Source organism: Maniola jurtina, chromosome 10 (assembly GCF_905333055.1).
Source record: "Maniola jurtina chromosome 10, ilManJurt1.1, whole genome shotgun sequence".
Classification (NCBI taxonomy): Eukaryota; Metazoa; Arthropoda; class Insecta; order Lepidoptera; family Nymphalidae; genus Maniola; species Maniola jurtina.
In genome coordinates, this window is record NC_060038.1 from 14,839,597 (window position 1) to 14,853,659 (window position 14,063).

The 14,063-nt window shown below is 40.0% G+C and overlaps 2 protein-coding genes across 2 annotated transcripts; both read left to right on the forward strand.

Annotated features, from left to right (window-relative positions):
- The first annotated feature begins 1,410 nt into the window (after positions 1-1,410).
- On the forward strand, positions 1,411-3,244 carry LOC123868756 (DNA primase large subunit-like). Its single transcript, XM_045911355.1, has one exon. The coding sequence runs from the start codon at positions 1,535-1,537 to the stop codon at positions 2,825-2,827; it is 1,293 nt and encodes a 430-aa protein (XP_045767311.1). The 5' UTR covers positions 1,411-1,534; the 3' UTR covers positions 2,828-3,244.
- A 3,161-nt stretch (positions 3,245-6,405) lies between these two features.
- Positions 6,406-14,063, forward strand: LOC123868763 (dihydroceramide fatty acyl 2-hydroxylase FAH2). The gene is made up of 7 exons (XM_045911366.1): positions 6,406-6,466; positions 6,658-7,076; positions 11,277-11,499; positions 11,764-11,939; positions 12,316-12,442; positions 12,945-13,064; positions 13,739-14,063. Exons 2-7 carry the CDS (start codon positions 6,780-6,782, stop codon positions 13,822-13,824), a joined length of 1,029 nt encoding a protein of 342 aa, XP_045767322.1. The 5' UTR covers positions 6,406-6,466; positions 6,658-6,779; the 3' UTR covers positions 13,825-14,063.

A 14,063-nucleotide genomic window follows, 5' to 3' on the forward strand; every position in this document is an offset into this window, starting at 1 on the left:
CGAAAAAAAAAGACTAAAATTGCAATAATTATTTAATGATTTGTTTTTATACATTGCATTTTCCTAATATAACCAGGAATAAAGTCGTCACATTTAAAATGCGCACTGCAAATAACAGACGATTTTGAGATTTTTCCAGGCACTGCATTTCCCCACATCAATTTCTGATTTCCATTCTTTGGAAACCTACAATACAAGAAATATGATGACTAACATAGATTAAGTTTCTGTTACTAACAAAACTTCGAGTCAACTTAAGTTAACATAACATAGTGTAACCTTGATAAGTAGGTACCTACCCAAAGGTGTATGCAGAGGTGAATACCACCCACATTACACCAGCTATGTTTAGGACCCGTAAGTAATAGTGGGCAAGTCAAGAGCTTCGCCGTTCGTCGGACAGTATTTCCAACTTCGAACTAAGATTTTTCTATATTAAAAACTAGCTGCCCGACCCAGCTTCGCCCGGGAATTTCGAATAATATTTTTTATAAAAGCATCTCCTGATACTAACAAACACAATAAAAAATGAAATATCCAATTTGGTGCCGTCGATCGGAAGCTATGCGCGTACAAACATTTCAGAGATTCATTTTTATTATAATAGTAGATTATTAGTTAGTATAAATCTCCAATTTAAGTCAGTCGGGACGTATCTGCCTACTACGAAACTAGAAAAATCTTTGATCCACATAATTCATGGTTAACCTAAAGAATATGATTGTTGTTTTTACTTACCTGTGGAAAGAAAAGCTGCTACCAGGATAAAACTCATTTTTGCACCTGTCACACAACTTGAATTCACCATTTTTCATGAAAAACAAACAGGTTTATTATGAAAATGTACACAATCGCAAATCGAAGTACGAAAATCAACCAAACAACCAAGTAAACAAACCACCATATTGCATTTAGTATTACCAGTCCCAAACATTTAAGTACTACTTTTACTCAGTATTATTGGATTATTTTCTAAATACAACGAGATAATTATTATTCATATAAACTGTAGAAATATTAAAATTGAGTTTCAAAGTTTATGGATTGTTCGTTTTGGTAAATCATAAAAATACTAAATATAAAATTTTCTACCATTACTACCAAACCCAATAAATTAGTTGAGCTGGCAAGACGTCAGACAAGGACACACTACCCCCGGAAGCCTTCTCACCAGGACCGCTTTTAGATAGCTACCGATCATAATGGAAATAGCTACCCTAAGATAATGTAATAGATCTCATTTTAGCCTAACAAACATTTTTGGTACACAGTCTAGTTAGTAAATGTAAGGTCTTTGTATGCCTGCTTTTGTTTCTGGTCGGAGGTCATATTATATAGGTACTTCTTGTATTCTCACGTAGTGATTACATACTCTTTGGTATTCTGAATTCTCTATTGACTATGATTCTATCTGTTATTGTTGTTTTGTTTACAATTAAAATTCAATGATTTGATTTCGTAGTTTTGTATTATTTTATTTCTGTTTTTTCAATTTACTAATAAAAAATCTGGCGAGGTTTGCAATGAATTGAATATGTCATTTTTTTATTTGGCCACTGTAAAAGGAGATATGCCAGTGCACCTGTTGGAAACTGTCGTTACTAAGAGGTTAGAATACTTAAACGCGTTAATTAAAAGCCAAGAGAACGCTTACAACGAATATGTCGTGGAAGGAAGCGTATACGACGTTGTGGGACACTACATGCTGTGCATCGTGGCTATATTGGAAGGCAGGGAGGAGTTCACACAACTCGTTATCAGAGGTGAAGGTATTCTGTTTAGACGCAGGCTCAAAGCTTTGTCGGCATACGATTTGAGATCTTTTGCCAAAAAAATTCTACGAGTGATAAGGAAACTACGCTCAGAGGTGTATTTTCTTACGCCTCTTAAGCTTCTATGCCAACACTTGATGTTAAGAGACATGGCTCATCACATCTGCTCTGTATGTTGCGACAATTGTTCTCTCCACAGTTTCAAAGTCAATTTCAAACACTGCCTTGCATTTGTTGCTAAAAGACAAGTAATACTTAGGAATGGCAGCGCTCAGATACCTTGTAGCAAGTGGAAAGTTTATCTTGTACAGCTTTTTAACACTAATCTAAAACATAGGCTGTATGAAACTGATCTAGCTAGCTTGAGGAACGATCCTAGGATCACTGAGCTGCTCAGAAAAGTAGGAAAAGATAGCAGTCCTCTAAACAGGCATAATATTAGTATTTTGAAAAGCGAGGAAATTGATGCAACTTCGAGGTGGTTTCCTCCTTGCATGCTAAACCTGCATCAGCATTTGAGAAGGAAGCACAGATTAACTCATGATCAGAGGTTTTATTACAGTCTTTTTCTCAAAGATTTGGGTATGCCAGTGGAAGAAGCTGTTATATTTTGGAGAACAGAGTATCAGCAAGTTCCAAATGGAAAATCTACTTGTTGTCACAACTGGGCAAAAGATGAAAAGAAGTTTGTCTATGGAATTAGACATATGTATGGATTGGAGGGCGGCAGAAAGGGCTACAGCTGTAGAAGTTGTCACCAAATTCAAAATTCTGACACAACTTATTCGGAAGGAGGGTGTCCATTCAAATCCTTTGATGATAACAAAATGGAACAAATATTAAACATTCCTAAGACTAATCCCTTATTGTCACAGATTAGAGAACTTAAATCTCAAGAAAAATATACATTGGCTTGTATGAAATACTTACAAAATAAGCTCTTAAACAAGAGCTCCCGTAACATGCACTGTGAAAGCATTAACTTTAATTTTACACCTGTTAAATATTATATAGCTTTGACAAATTCTATGACTGAAATAGTTAATGAAGTATGATATTTTTTATTAAGTTATACTTAGAATCTTCTTTTACTTAAGTAGGTACTTAGTTTACTATAATAAAGTATTGTTTATTTTCAAATGGATTTTTTTAGAATTTGTAACCATAACTAAATACAATTTCAACTAAAAGAAGAAACTGAGTTACATAATATTTTACATGTACAGCTTCTACCTACTGCTGTGTTCAGAACCTTGGGACCTTGAGAACTTCCAGTAAGGAAAATCTTTTCTACTTCATTATTAAACTACTTTAAATTTTAACTATTATCTACCTAACATATTATTATGTTATCTTAGAAATAAGAGGAAATTGAGGTTGGTATTTATGTGAGGAAAACAGTTTAGCAGCGTCATCGTAACCAGGTGATTAAGCTTGTTGCATGTGTCACATCAAGATAATTTTATGTCTATAATTATTATGTTGAAATTGACCCAATAGAGTCTGAAATAAATATTTGTCTTAATATTTTAAACCAGTTTAGGATTTTTACTTTTAAAAAATAATACAATAGTTGCTTTGCTTGATTTTAATTGTTATTTAATTTAATTTTTACGCCTTATCTGACAAAACTACAGCTTGTAAAATGTCAAATTGTAGGTACTCACAATTTTAAATGAAGGATAGATAATAATTTTTATTACTCGTCATTAAGTCCACGCTAAATCTCACACATGCTTGTGAACCTGTGGCTAGGACTAGGACATTAAGTACTACTTAGTTGGTTTAATAATACGTTTATTTAAAACGAAAACGAAACCACTCGTATTATATCGATCGAACTCCACTTAAGAAGTATCTTGGATCATATAGCTACCTATATCTTTGGTTGCAACATTGTTCCAAGTAGTTAGTCCGTAGTTATCGGAATAGGTGACCAAATATAGTCTGAGAAGCCCAACGATTATTATCATTCAGCAAAGCAGACGATACGTTAGCTTTTGGTATCGGTAACGAGCATACTGATTGCCGCTGCAGATGGATACCTTAGATCAGCCCATCCGCACTGGGTCAGCGTGGCAGACCATGACCTAAACCCCTTCTCACTCTGAGAAGGGCCCGTTCTCAGTAGTGGGTCGGCGATGGGTTGATCATGATAATGATGGTACCTTATGCGACGACTTTTCTGACGACCTGCCTGAATGCCCCGGGTTCGATTCATGGTAAGGGCAATTTATGAATTTACAATTTTAAAATTATCAGGTTAATTATGACCCCTGTTATAGGCATGGACGATTTGCCAAGCGATTTAGCGTTCTGGTACATTAGTGACAAACGACAGTAGTTTCATTCAATTTTTATATCTATACATATAATAAAATTGTAGAAAAGTGGTGTCTGTACAATGGAAATATATAAAAAAAAGTAGCAGGGGTTGTTATTATATCGATGCCGAACCCGAAATTGTAATTAATTTTTTTTTTGTCTGTTTGTCTGTGTGTTTGTGCACGCTAATATCAGAAACGGCTTATTCGATTTAGATACGATTTTCACTAATATATAGTAGTAAGCTTCACTTAACATTTAGTGTTTATTTCATGTCAATCGGTTCATAAATAAAAAAGTTATGTCAATCTAAAGAATCACGGCGAACATTTTTAACGTACATGCTGCCCGAAAAGTCACTATTCCACGCGAACGAAGTCGCGGGCACAGCTAGTACCTAATATTTTAGGTATGAGATTCAATAATTAAACTGCTATACGCCTGCTAGGTGAGCCCGCTTTCATCTTAGACTGCTACATCACTTACCACCAGGTGAGGCTGCTGTTAAAGTTTCACTTCTAAAAAAATACGAGAATTCGCCGCCATGCGGTAACGATCCCATGTGAAACATTACAATAATGGGCATGTGTTATTCCAAGAAAACGATCCTTGATTACCTACTAAAGGCCTGTGTAGATAGAGTGCATTTAAAATAAATATACGCTGAAAAATTGTACTTTGGATGCGAAAACTACGACGACTAAATAACGCTAACGAAGTTTGGACCAGTTGGGCCCCGAGCTTGACACCCGCCCCAATGATCGTCCTATTAGTCGGCGCTACAACACTGCTCCTGCACCCTACATCTCAGCGCAGCAGGCGCGGCTCCAGGCTCCAGCCCTCACAAAAGGTTGTGGTCACACCCACCCAGAAATATGGGCCAAGTGCTAGTCGGAGTATGAACTCGCTCATGATTGATATAGGGCATTCGAACATAGAAACTGTAGTGCATACAAAGATGTTTATATGACGCTTTCACCAAGATTTTGTACAGTGTCCCATACACCACCGATCGAACACGATAGGCCGTGAAGGTGTGACGTCATAAGTGTATTAGGGTTGTGGGCATGCCCATCGTGCCCACAACGGTGGATCCGCGCTTGCAGTGCAGTTGACAACTGCCCATACCTAAGAGGAACTGCGTCGAGTTCCACACGTCCGATTGATCAAAAGCGAAGTCCACCGCTGCTGCTTCTAAACTGAAATTGCAAGTTTGCAGTCTAAATGGAGAGCGTCTGTACTGACCTTAAGCGAGTGTGAATTTTGTGCAGTTGCAACATGGCATCAAGGTGGCGGTATCGATCTGTGGCTATTAGAGCCTCAGATCCAATGGCGGTGATGGAGGCGCGGCAACCATGAATATTAATAATTCCACGGCAAACACTGTTAGATTACGCTTTCAAAGAGAATTCCGAAAACTGGGACAATAAGTCACGAGCTTTGTCAATAGGGTGGGTTTTACCTTGAGTCCTACCTTGTATCTGAATTAAAAAAAAGGTAGGTACCTATACCTACCTTTTTTAAATTCAGATACAAGTTAGCCCTTGACTGCAATCTCTCCTGCTGGTAAGTGATGATGCAGTCTAAGATGAAAGCGGGCTAACCGGGATGGGGTATATCAGTTTTTATGAAACCCATACTTCTTTGGTTTCTACACGGCATCGTACCGGAACGCTAAATCGTTGTGCCGCACGGCTTTGCCGGCAGGGTGGCTAGCCACGGCCAGAGCCTATTACCAGTCTAGACCAGTGATTTAGAAATTGTAAAATTCCAAACCCTGCCGGGAATCGAATCTGGACCTCCCACTAATAAGACCACAGCGCTTACCACTAAGCCAGGGTAGACCTTTGACGGTTCTCGCGTACTTAACTCTATCTCTTATGAAAGAGAGAGAACGAGAGGCATTCATTAAATAGATCGCACTACTGTGCGAGCTGCGTGCCTGCCTGGCGCCTCACTTTGTGCCTACCAATAACATCAATCCATATCCATACCACAGTTGTACAGTGATTTTCACATTTGATACGTAGGTAGGTATAAGTCCTAAATTATTAAATTCGAACTATGAGATAAATGATAATTATTCATCTCGTCAAAAGCTAATTAATACTGGCACCAATTCTGGCACAGGTAAGCCACGGTCCAGTAGTTTTTGCGTGAAGGAGCAAACATACACACACACATACACACACACACACACACATACAAACTTTCGCCTTTATAATATTAGTGTGATGTGTGTATGTCAATAATTATACTAGGCTTTTGTTTCGACGGTTTGACGTGTTCTCGAATAAAATGGCGTATCGGAATGGGCCACCATGGATATTTACTTCTTCTCTTTGCTTCTTCTAGTATATTTCAATTAGGTAAGTTGAAGAGGGCTTATCGCCTGCAAATTAAAGGAATAAAATATCATGAAAAAAGAATTTATTAGCCTAATTTCTTATTATCGGGCTCATTAAACAGTTTTCCGTTACCGATACGAAATTCGGGTCGAAATAATAATAATAATATGACATTATCTTTAGCAGTTAACAACTCTACGAAATTGTTACAGTATTGCGCGAGGCTTCAAAGCGAATGAAAGGTTCCCGATCGTCTGACTATTATCACGCGGAAAACTGATAAGTTTCTGCGGCACTGTTACAGTTTTCAGTTGTCGGCGCGCCACTGACCGGCATGGCTTCGACCGAGTTCGCCGTCAATTTGGGCGGGAAAACTTACGACTTGCGGAACTTCGTCCGCGACCACCCCGGCGGCATCAACACGTTGGAAAAATTCCGCGGAAAGCCCGTCGGCCAGGTGATGAAGTTGTACGGACACAGTTACAGTGCCTACCACATGTTGAACGACTTTAGGGTGGACAGTGGCAAGGACGCGAACCTGACGGGGGGAGTGAGTGCGAGCGGGAGGATCATCACCAAGGGAGAGGCTGATATGGATCACGAGCAGATTGCCTTTTTAGAGGAGCTCGAGGTACAGTTGAACTAAATACTTATTCCTACTTACCACTTTCTAAAAAAAAAAAAAAAACTATACGCGCCCGATCAGGTTCTATCTCGGGTTCTAGTCACTAGTGGGGCAACGTTAGGGCAGTTTGATTTAAAATAAGCCGTATATTATTATGAAAACTTTATATTTGACTGAAAGTTTCATCTCAGTAATTGTATAGGACTTGCGATCGTAGCCAAGCGAAGCGGCGATAGTCGTAGGTTAAGATTCGGGTGTCCGGGGTTTGATCCCAGACACGCACCTCTAACTTTTGAGTTGATCGGTAGTGGGCCAGCGATGGGTTTAGATTGGGTGCTTGCGGCATGGATACAACCGCAAGACAATATGGACAATAGGAACATACAATTTTTTATAATGTAAACTTACTAGATGATGGTCAGGTGTACGACGTCGTCCGCGTAGATTTTTTTTTAAGTCCCGTGGGATCTCTTTAATTTTCCACCTAGCCTGTATCCATCTCCGAGACGCAAGCTACAAGTACCTAACCAATCTATACTTGTAATAAAACTGTAACCGGACGATTTCTGTACAATTAATATGGTAGGTATCTCGTCAAGTTTTCTGAAATCCACTCCTAGCTATGACCATGAACCTAGATAGTTGCTTACATAGGTTCTCCCTGTGTATCGTACTATTCATTACTGAGGGTCGTGGCCCATTTCTATTAATTCATTTCCCCCCTCCCTCTGGCTAAGGCCGTGCCACAGTAGGCCGTGCCTAGGTTAAGTAGGTAGGTATAGGTAGGTAAGCACAATCCAGACTGAATCGTGGAAGCACGACGATTCTGACATTAACAGTTAATTAACTGAAGTGATACTAATTGGCGCCATGCTTGACCTGGAATATTATTAAAACAGGTCAAGAGCGAGCTGCAATAAACGTGAACCGAGGTTTATTGCGGAAATGTATTCAATTGCAAAGTAGTACAGTTATTATAAGTAACTACCACTTATGGGTTGGCTCACATTGACGCAGAGTCGACGCGAAGCGAAGCGCACCGAGCCGCTCGCAGTTGCAGAAAAAAAACCGGCCAAGTGAGAGTCAGACTCGCGAACCAAAGATTCTGTACTCGGGTATTTTTCTCGACATTTTGTACGATAAATCAAAAACTATTATGCATAAAAATAAACAAATATCTGTTTTAGAATGCAAAGGTAAAGCCCTTTCATATGATACCCCACTTGGTATAGTTAGTTATCTTACTTTGAAAATTGTAACACATTTTTTTTTTCTGTGATGTAACCACAAATTCACGGTTTTCAGATTTATTCCTTTACTTGTGCTATAAAAGAGCTACCTACTTGCCAAACATAATTCTAGGTCAACGGGAAGTAAGTATACTATAGATTTCCTTGACAGACACGACAAACGGACAGACAAATAGACAGAAAGACAGACAACAAAGTGATCCTATAAGGGTTCCGTTTTTCCTTTTTAGGTGCGGAACCCTGCAGTCACGTGCCTTATAAGGGTTCCACCGGACTTCCGGTACGAAGCCGCGTAGAACAACTAGGCTAGGAACAGCTTTGAGGCACATTGGAGGTATTAATAATTTTCGCCTCATAGTTCGAGTATATATCTGTTAGGAAAATGATCAATGCTGAGTAGCAGCAGTTGGGAATCAATAAACAGCTATTTAATTAAGCTCAAAGCTTTCCCGCGCCGGACGCCGCCACACCGCCAGTACATAAGGTAGGTAAATATTACGGCGTAGACTGTGTTGATGACTCATGCGACTTGCAGATTAACTTTATTAATTGCCGATCGATAGCGGACACTCGGAAAAATAGATATAAGTAGGTACCATACACACTGATAGCAACCGTAACCTAATTCTAAGTATCTGATAAAGTAGTCCTCCCACCTGGATGTCCGATAGGCATATTTAGGCGATATGTGACACGCAGATTATGGCAGACCTTTAAGCCGTATTTAGACTATCAGATACCTGAGGCATAGGTACTTATCACAAAATGGCTCCTTTTATGGTCTTTTTGTATTTTGGGAGGTTCTCAAAGGCAAAATTAGCAACAAGACACTGAACAATATGAAGCGGAGCGAGCGCGAATTTTTTTTATACAAAAACGAAACCTACGAATGAGTTCTGATGAAAATGAACGAAAATCAGCTACCAGATATTCAAGAGCAAATTCATGAGCTAAGTAAGCACAATTTATGTATGCACACCGATTTATCCGAGGTTTCTGGATCGATTTGCATTTTGCTTTTTGAATCAGCAGTAGAGGTTTCCGTGGTGATCCTATGAAAAATTCTGGATCCAACTCCATAATCCTGTTGCTGTAGGGTTTCTGCCCGCCTTAGTTATCAAGATTCGGGAAGTGTTCATAGTGAATTAATATTGTAGGTACTAAGTAACTTGGACTCCAAGTCTTAACTACTGAACCCTAACAACGCAGGGTGCAGCACTCCTAAACTATAGTGGATTCAGGGACTGCGGATGGTGCAATATTATTTTAGGTACTAAGCACAGCCATCCCAGACCCAAGCACCCAAGGCCTGGTATAGTCCGCCAGTGCCTTCAGTCGTTTCTGTTGGACATAAAAAAGATAATTAATCGATATTTGGTGACGCGCTTATCGGTTCTGACAAACTATTGCTTCACGGAACAGATAACACAGGTGTGTGCTGTTGACTTGGCATGACAGTTCGGGAAAATTTACCTACGAGTACGTACCTGACGATCTACTTAAATATGCAGAACTACACAAGGAACACGCCTTATTTGCTACTAGCTGATGCCCGCAGCTTCGCCCGCGTGGATTTAGGTTTCTAAAAATACCGTGGTAACTTTTGATTTTCCAGGACAAAAGTAGCCTATCGTGTTTCTGTACCACGTAAAAACATGTAATGCCTATAGTACGCGACAGGTCGAGATGACAATCGGGGTGGGGACGCCCCGCACAACCGCACAGCCCCCGGTGCGGGACAGCGCGGTTGAAGTGCGAGTGTGAGGGGCGTCCCCCCGCCTCATATGCCATCTCGACATGTCGCGTACTATCTATAGCTTTGAGTAAGCAGGCAAGGAAATTCGGCGGATTAGATATTTGTAATATGCGGCGATATAATCGATAATCAAGGTGAGGTATTTTATTTTATGTTACAACTGATAAGGAGACGCGTAATTTCTGTTATCTCGATAAACGTTTCTCACACCCAATGTGTAGGTATACTTACCTAAATATTTTTTAGACTGATTTTATTTGTATTGTTTTTTTTTTATTCATATACAAGTAAGCCCTTGACTGCAATCTCACCTGGTGATAAGTGATATACATTTACTCTTTGGTGATGATACAGTCTAAGATGGGAGCGGGCTAACCTGGAAAGGGTATGGCAGTTTTTATCAAGCCCATTTTTATCAAACGGTATGTGTTTGATAAAAACTGGCAATATAAAATTTTGAAACATCAAGTGAATATACCTACCGCACACGCAATAATATTACCTAGGTAATATTCCACGTCTGGTGGGAGACTTCGGCCGTGGCTAGTTACCACCCTACCGGCAAAGTTGTGCCGCCAAGCGATTTAGCGTTCCTGTTCGATACCATGTAGAAACCAAACCGGGGTACGTATGGGTTTAATAATTACTGTCATACCCCCTCCAGATTAGCCCACTTCCATGTGAGACTGCATCATCACTTATCACCAGGTGAGATTGCAGTCAAGGGCTAACTTGTTTAAGAATTAAAAAAAGTTCAGGATTGGCCATGCTACGTCACTCGCTAGTAGACCGTATCTAAATACTACAGCGTGCTTTGTTAACTGAACGTTATAAATTTAACGAGCCGTTGATTTTCACTCCTAATCACCGGCTAATTATATTATCGACATCGAGTCCGTCGGCCATGTACGAAGGTCACACATGCTCTCGCACATGCTCGCCGAACAATAATATCTGGCCAGGGAAGACTTGCTCAGAGAAAATCAACCCTAAACCCATATATTTTTGAGTCATAACTCATACTGTAACAGACTGTGGATGTGACTCGATGGGGAAAAAAATTCGATGGATTCTCAATGTGTCACACTGTTACACGATTGGGCCATGGGTGTGACTCGTTCTGAAACCACCCCTAAAATGCCCGAAACTGTTAAAGTAGCATCAAGATCAGTGTAAATAATTACGTTTGATTTCTTCCAGAGCAGACTGGACTGGTCGAAGCCTCTCCTGTCCCAGCTGCACAAGATCGCCCCGCACTACGAGCTGTGGGTCAACAGCGCCGTGTACCGGAAGTGCAGACTCTTCGCCAGCCCCGTGCTGGAGAGCCTGACCTTCACGCCGTGGTACGTCGTGCCCATGTTCTGGATACCTATCATCGTATGCATGGGCGTCTTGCAGTTTCGTGACCATGTGTTCTGTGGTGGTAAGTTCAAAACTATAGGTTGGTTCCGACATCAATGTCTAATAACTTAGGTAAATATTATAAAGACGTGACTTTCTGGAAGACCTTCATAGCTTAAAGACTAAAGATAAGCGTACCTAATAATAATAATGTTGATAATTCTGATTTCCTACTTAATCAATACATTGAAATACAAACAAAATCATACGTTAAAATATCTAGGATACTCCAGAATAGGTATCACAGCTGTTAGACATAGCGTCACACTGTACCTATCTTCCACAGATTCGTGCGAGGAAGCCAGTCTGTCAGGGCTCGAGTTCGTGGGTCACATTGTCTTCGGCTTTTTCCTGTGGACTCTGCTGGAGTACTCGTTGCACCGCTGGGTGTTCCACCACGACCCCGGCTCCTCGGTTATACTCATTCAGCTACATTTTCTCATTCATGGAATGCATCATAAGGTTTGCTACGTTATGTTTACTTCTACATTTTGTTGGACATGCTCCCTCAGGATCAACTTTCTATAAGATATTTAGTAAAGGATTCTGATCCAGTTCCGGTACTAGAGAAGTTATATGAACCATACGATAGAGAATGTCTTATATTCAACAACTGGCACGATACGATTCTATGGAAATAAGTATTCCCAACAAGGTTACACACTAAGGTTTTGCACTGTAGCTGTGCATAACCGTAGCCAGGAATTAGATCGAGGAAGTGCTATTAGTGTTTTATATACTATACCAATTAATCGAAGAGAAATTTTATAAGTAACACCAAAGACAACTTCACTTGTATTGGTTTCTCACCTTCATAGGTGGTTTTGGTACTATCCAGGTTCCCTTCGACGGGCTGAGGCAAGTGTTTCCGCCAATCCCCGCGTTGCTGCTGGCTGTCATACTCTACTTGCCTGCCTCACTCCTCTTTACTCATTCGCTGATCAAGTTGACTGGCGCACTTATAGGTAACTCATGCTATATATTGACCTAGATTCCGTAATCTCCCAAGGCGTACTATATTTTCACCACTCGGTAATCATTAATAAATAGCCGAAACCTTTATTGGCTGAGGGTAAACCATGCTTGTCGTACGAAAGATAGCTTTTAGAGCCGGAAAACCCTAAAGTCTTATTTGTAAAATTAGGCTGTGGCGCCCTTCAGCACGATGGACCGACAACGTAAGGAGGTTGGCGGGAATCAGCTGGATGAGGAAGCGACCTCGTTATTGGTCTTGCATTGGATATACTTTTAAGAGTGTGCTCAGGAACTTCACGAACTTGTTTTACCATTCCACTCCACCACAGAACAGCGAGTAACTGTAAACGTTGGCATCCTTAAGCGGTTGACTCACACGTAAAGTTTTTACCTTCAAGCCAAGAGTGAATTATAGACATCTCCTATGCAAGCGAAAAAAAGGTAATCCAGCAGTAGACACCCATAGGCTGAAGTGAATTTTTACTGTTACAGGTTACTTGATCTACGACATGATCCACTACTACGTGCACCACGGCTCGCCGCGGGACGGCACCTACCTCTACGCCATGAAGCGCTACCACTCCAACCACCACTTCCTCAACCATGACAAGGGTACGTACATACATTTATTCTTTCCACATTATTTCCATTTAAAACAACAAGACTATAACCGCTCTTAAGGCGAATAGGAGGCTGACGTCCTTACCATTAGGTTCAAAACGTCAGCTTATTCGCGGGGTAGGTGGCTCGATTTCTGGCACGCACCTCTAACTTTTCGAAGTTGTGTGCGTTTTTTTCAATTAAATATCACTTGCTTGCATGCCTGAGAAGTCTCCGTAATGTTCTCAAAGGTGGATGAAGTCTGCCAATCAAAACTTGACCAGCGTGGTGGACTATGATTGCACTTTTCATTCTGAGAGGAAGCCCATGTTCAGTACTCAGTAGTGAGCTAGTGGGTTAAGATGATGGTGATGATGACTTAACTACCTACTGGCTATTTTATTAAACAGTTATAATGTGGGGGCTGCTATACTTGAACTACGCAAAACCTGTGGTAAACCTTGTTTCAAGACACCAGACCCTTTCGCGAACTATTTTATGTGCATAAGTAGGTTTACTAAAAGCCATGATATTATTATGATGTAAAGACACCACTGTCCGAGGATCTCATGAACAGTCCACCGCACTGTTATTAGCTGCAGTTCTGTGCTGTTTATTCTCGTAGCTTATGAATTTTATCACCTAACTTACATAGTATTTACTAAATAAACTTTCTTTTTTTTCAGCTTTTGGCATCAGCAGTAAATTATGGGATCACATATTTAAGACTTTCGTACAAGTTAAGAATCTTGGATTCAGTTTGCATTGGTAACATTCGAATATATTATGTAAATTGTAAATAATACTTATTACTGGCAAGGGCTGTTGAGGGTTCAAAGTTCAAATCCTAAGAGTTTTAAAGTAGGTTAATCCTACTCGTTTTTGAATTTTCCTAATTTTATATTTTGTATCAAATATTAAATTTGCTCCAACAAAGTTATCTAAAAGCACATTAAAGAAATCGCAACTTATTTATTTATTTTTATTAATTATTATTTATTAATTTATTTA